This window comes from Corvus brachyrhynchos, unplaced genomic scaffold, assembly GCF_000691975.1.
Source record: "Corvus brachyrhynchos isolate BGI_N302 unplaced genomic scaffold, ASM69197v1 scaffold283, whole genome shotgun sequence".
Classification (NCBI taxonomy): Eukaryota; Metazoa; Chordata; class Aves; order Passeriformes; family Corvidae; genus Corvus; species Corvus brachyrhynchos.
The window spans coordinates 2,848,787-2,853,462 of NW_008237409.1; the positions used below are offsets into that span (position 1 = coordinate 2,848,787).

The following is a 4,676-nucleotide window of genomic DNA, read 5'->3' on the forward strand; positions in this document are numbered from 1 at the left end:
ACCCCCGGCCCCGCGGTTCGGGTCCGGGTCCGGGTCCGGGTCCGCACAGCCAACACCGGCCCCGCGGTTCGGGTCCGGGTCCGGGTCCGGGTCCGCACAGCCAACACCGTCCCCGCGGTTCGGGTCCGGGTCCGCGCGGTGGGAGCGGGATGCGCGCTCAGGGCTGTGCCACCGGGACTCACGGTCTGCCCTTGTCCTGGTCCGTGTCCTGAGCTGAGCCGCGGTACAGGCACAACCTCTGCCCACCCCTGAACTGGACTTGGAAGGAGGCTTTGAGTTGCTTGTCTTTAAGCAGTGCAGCCTTTTAATAGTGATCAGACACCAGCCAGCAGTGATCCACGGTGCAGCGGCTTCGTACATTTGTAGCCACAGACTTGAACTGTTTGTTGAATCTTGCAGCTTTCCACTTTAATAACATTAGTGCATTAAACTGTTGCTTTTCTTTGAAACTGTACAAATACCGTCAAGATATTTTTTGTTAAAAAAAGATATAAAAGATATAAAAATAACTGAATTTCAGCAAACACACACATATTTGTATGACAAGCAGCACCAGTGCTGGGAACATAATAGTCCCTGCTTCAGCAGCACCCAGGTGTCAAAAGACTTGGGAAATTTCCTATTTTTTTCCTCCATTATGAATGAAGATGCAACCAAATCGAGAGACATTAGAGAGAGCTAAAAAGCACAATCTGCTTTACAGGGTTTCATAATGGCCCGTTTTCCTGTGCACTAGATTTACTTACAAATACATGTGCCTGAGTGTGCTAAAAATGGGATTCAAGTGGCTTCCTGACCACAAATGGAAAATACATTGTTCCATAAACCTACTTTCCTTTTTACTTTTCATCAAAGCTGTTTGCAGCACTCAACCGTGCAGGCGAGGGACTCTTTGGGTGAGCCATCTGTCAAAAGAAGGGAAGGGTCAGAACCTGGATATCTGAACTCATCATCACTGAGGTAAAACAGTGCAATTCATAGCTGAAACCATGAAACAGACACAGCAAATCATTCAAACAAGAGATGCTATCAACCCTCCCATTTTCTTCTTCTGCAAAGTGGAACTATGACTTTTAAAGTCGGCATTGAGGCACCCAAATGGCCACCAAAAAAGCAATTTTTCTCTTGGGATTGTCAAACAATCTGCCATGGAATGTCCATTCTGCAGTGTCCTTCAATCAGTAAGGAATTCTGTGGATTTTAAAGCCACCTTATGATTCCAAGAAGAGAAACAGAGTGACTTGCCTGAAATTTGCGCCGTAGTGCCTGTGTCATTATCGGTGTCAGCCCAGAGCCACTTTCAGTGTTTTCTTTATTATTTAGAGGAGTGCCACCAGGACTTCTGAAAGGGGAATCATGATGAGTTTGATTGGTTCTCTATTTTTTCTAGATTAGAAAAATAGAATTCAAGAGAATAAAAAGGAGCAGACCTTTGTATATCGACTTTCTTCAGATGTTTCCGAAGATCAATCTGATTTTTAGGGGAGGTACTAAGAGAACAAAAGAAACTGGTACAATGAAATATTTTCCACTCAGTAAAAAATGTTAACCACTGTTTAAAACAGAAAAATCTAATATCAAAATAAGGAAGAAACATCTTACATTAAAGATTTTGTAGCATGAGCTGATGGCTTGGATTTAGGTCTCAGACTAACGCTCTGCAGATCTGTGACTGTAATTAATGCCCTGCATGGCTTCACTGGTGATTGTTCCTAAAGCAAGGAAAGAAATGTTACCCCAAATAAAACTTCAGAAGGTCTCACTACCCTGAAATCCATTTAATATTTATACTCTGAAAGATTTTTGTGGTTTATGGCTTTTATGCTTTTTTTGAATTATTAAGATTTGAATATGTCTTGGATAAAAATAGATTTATTTAGGAAAAAAACCAAAAAAAAAACCCCTAAACACTTCTGCAAACAAAATTCCAGCTGGGCAAAAGCAAGTCCAAAATCTACTGATAATATGCAAAGCTACATGAAAGCCCCACACCCTTAAATGTAAAATTAGAGCTGTCCTGAGTGCCAGGTGAGATTGGAGTTTGTCACTTTATTTCTTCCCTTCCAAAGCCCAGGTGCAGAATTAGAATGGTTACTTGAAACTGATCACTGGGTGTTTGGATGAGCATCAATTTTGCAGGAAATACAGCAGTTCCAGGGTGGATTTTCCCTTGATACACCACCACCTATTCATCCCCGTGTCCTCCAGTTTACCTTGTCCATTCTCAGGTTGCTGTTTGTCTTCTTCAGTTTAACATTCAGGAGGTCTTTGAGGGTGATGTGCATGGGCCCATCCTTTTTCACTGGTGGTGCCTGAAAGCAAAGGGGTTTGGAAGGGAAATTAGGATGGGAAAGTGACTGAGCGCTCACGGAGAGGCTCATTCCCGATGAATCCAGGTCCAAAGAGAATGCAGACATGAAATCAAAAATAGAGGAACTTTCTGATTCCCTACCAGCAGTGGTTTGGAGGCTGTGCCCCGTTGGAGGAGGAGAGGTGCTGGAGGCAGTTTTGGTGGGGGCAGCGGCGGTGGAGGATCTGTCCCCACAGGAGCACCCAGAACTGGCTTATGACACCTTTGGCAAAGAGAACTTTCTGAAGACAAAGCTGCCACTCCGTTCATCTGAAAGCGACACAAATAAATAAAGAGAACATTAAATCTGCTGGCAAAAGTAGGCGGGATTTTAGACAACAAAGGTGCTGGCTAAGATTGAGCTATAAGGATATAAACAGTTCCCTCCTGCTGTGAGGTAGCAGCAGTTTAGCAGCTCTGAGTGCAGAGAATGCCCCTGAGGAGCTGCTCAGATTTCAGTGTATCTGCACTGACCACAGTTCCTCACATTCTCACCCAGGCCAACGTTCCCCTGCCCCAGCCGGACTGAGACTGACCTGGAGTGCTCCTTGTAGCTTGGAAAATTCACTTTCCAACTTCTCCAGCTTCTCCCTGAACATATTTAGTTCCCTTAGGTAGACTTGTGATGGAAATATGGTGTCTTTAACCACCTTAAAGCTCTAAGCACAAAAAGAAAGCAGATTATGTATATTTGTGTGTTGACTTTCTTCAGATGTTTCTAAAGATCAATCTGAATTTTAGGAGGGGTACTAACAGAACAAAAGAAATTGGTACAATGAAGTATTTCCACAAAGTAAACAGCATTAATCCCTGTTTGAAACAGAAAAATCTAAAATCAGAGAAAGGATATACCTGTGCAACCCTGCTCTGGCACCACCAGTACAGAAATGATGCTGCTGTTGTCAAGGGTTTTACCACATTTTTTACGCTGGGCAAGGCTAAGGACCAGAGGGAGCACCTTGGGACTGGTGATGTGTTCAGAGGGAGATGAGCTGGTGACCTGCAACAGAACATTTCAGAATGAGGCCAGAACTTTATTTACCATGTCAGCCTCTAAAAAAGTTAACTGTGACCAATCATCTGGAAACTACAGGTAGGTACCAGCAGGTAACAACAGAGTAAATGTGATCACAGAAACCTGGAAAGGCCAAGATACATATCAATAAAGGAGAGGGGGGAATCCTATTTGAAACACTTTTTTATTCAAATTGCTTTTCCTGGTTACTAATCATAGAAACATTAAGGTTGGAAAAGACCTCCAAGGTCATCATGTCCAGCCTTCAACTGAATAACACCGAAAGATATGAAGTGCCACATCTACTTGGCACAAATCCTTCCCTCTTTTCCATGAACCATTGGGAGCAAACAGCAAACCCAGGGATGGAGTGAGAAGGCAAAGTTCAAGCTGAGCGTCTTACCGTGGAGAGGAACAAACTGAGCCCTGAGGGGTTACAGCATTTCTCTTTTTTTCCAGTCGAAAATTTGCTCGGGCTCTTCGTTTTCGTTTGCATTTCTTATACCTTGCCATTGCTGGTGAAAAAGACAAATTTAAAATGAATGTAGAGAGCTAAACCAAATTGTACATTGGGACAGAGATGCCACCAAAGAGAACAACGTGCGCTGCACCTCAGAAAGCCAGTCAGTCAGAGGTTAGTCACTGCTGCCTTGGTGGAATTATCATGTACCAGTGATAAAAACCATATCCTTAATTTAGTATGATCCATGGAGATGTGTTTGTGCACGAGTAGTGAATGCAGAAAGCACCATTTTACATGAACTTCTTTTTCCCTTTTCTATTTATACCATAGATAGATAGCATTAATAAATAGCTATTATAAATACAGTAAAAATATGAGTGAATTAAATACATACATAAATATATTATAAATAATATTATAGATACACACATAAATAAAGACGTAATTAGAAATATTATAAACGAAACAGAAACGTCATAACTACTAATAAATAAACGGATGTTCAGTTTTTCTTTATCCTGACGTGACAAGTACTGAATTTGGGGAAAATGACGCCTGGGGAGAACGGTGACAAAAGACACGAAGAGTCCAGGGAAGGATGCTGAGGGCGGCCCGGGCCGGTCACTGACCGGTGACCGGTAACACCTCAGCCCTGCTCACCTAGGACCCCGCAAGAGCGGGGACTCCTCTCCTCTCCCTCCCTCTCCCTCTCGCTCTCTCACACCCGCACCTACACACACCTGTGGGGGTATCCCCGGGGGTGTCCCGGGGCCGCCCAGTCCCCCGGCCGCGCTCCGCGCCCGCCGCCGCCGCCGATTCAAACCGCTCCCCGCGCCGCGCCCACCCCA

At 44.1% G+C, this 4,676-nt stretch overlaps 3 protein-coding genes across 4 annotated transcripts in view; 1 reads left to right on the forward strand and 2 right to left on the reverse strand.

Moving 5' to 3' along the window:
• Positions 1–360, reverse strand: part of SMG8 (SMG8, nonsense mediated mRNA decay factor) — a 5,254-nt gene extending 4,894 nt beyond the window's left edge. Inside the window, exon 1 of the mRNA XM_008631172.2 lies at positions 3–360. Coding sequence (XP_008629394.1) covers positions 3–360 — 358 coding nt within the window. The remainder of the gene's footprint in view (positions 1–2) is intronic.
• Positions 28–4,653, reverse strand: PRR11 (proline rich 11). 2 transcript variants are annotated; one of them, XM_008631102.2, is made up of 10 exons: positions 4,569–4,653; positions 3,769–3,880; positions 3,203–3,350; positions 2,887–3,009; positions 2,453–2,620; positions 2,214–2,312; positions 1,603–1,712; positions 1,431–1,490; positions 1,246–1,342; positions 28–905 (listed from the first exon to the last, which is right to left on the reverse strand). In XM_008631102.2, the coding sequence occupies exons 2-10, from the start codon at positions 3,876–3,878 to the stop codon at positions 840–842; spliced, it is 981 nt and encodes a 326-aa protein (XP_008629324.1). In that variant the 5' UTR covers positions 3,879–3,880; positions 4,569–4,653; the 3' UTR covers positions 28–839. The 2 variants fall into 2 exon arrangements, with proteins under 2 accessions (XP_008629324.1, XP_017586465.1); XM_017730976.1 differs by having other exon boundaries at positions 1,431–1,508.
• Positions 3,946–4,676, forward strand: part of SKA2 (spindle and kinetochore associated complex subunit 2) — a 10,689-nt gene continuing 9,958 nt past the window's right edge. Inside the window, exon 1 of the mRNA XM_008631173.2 lies at positions 3,946–3,999. Coding sequence (XP_008629395.1) covers positions 3,946–3,999 — 54 coding nt within the window. The remainder of the gene's footprint in view (positions 4,000–4,676) is intronic.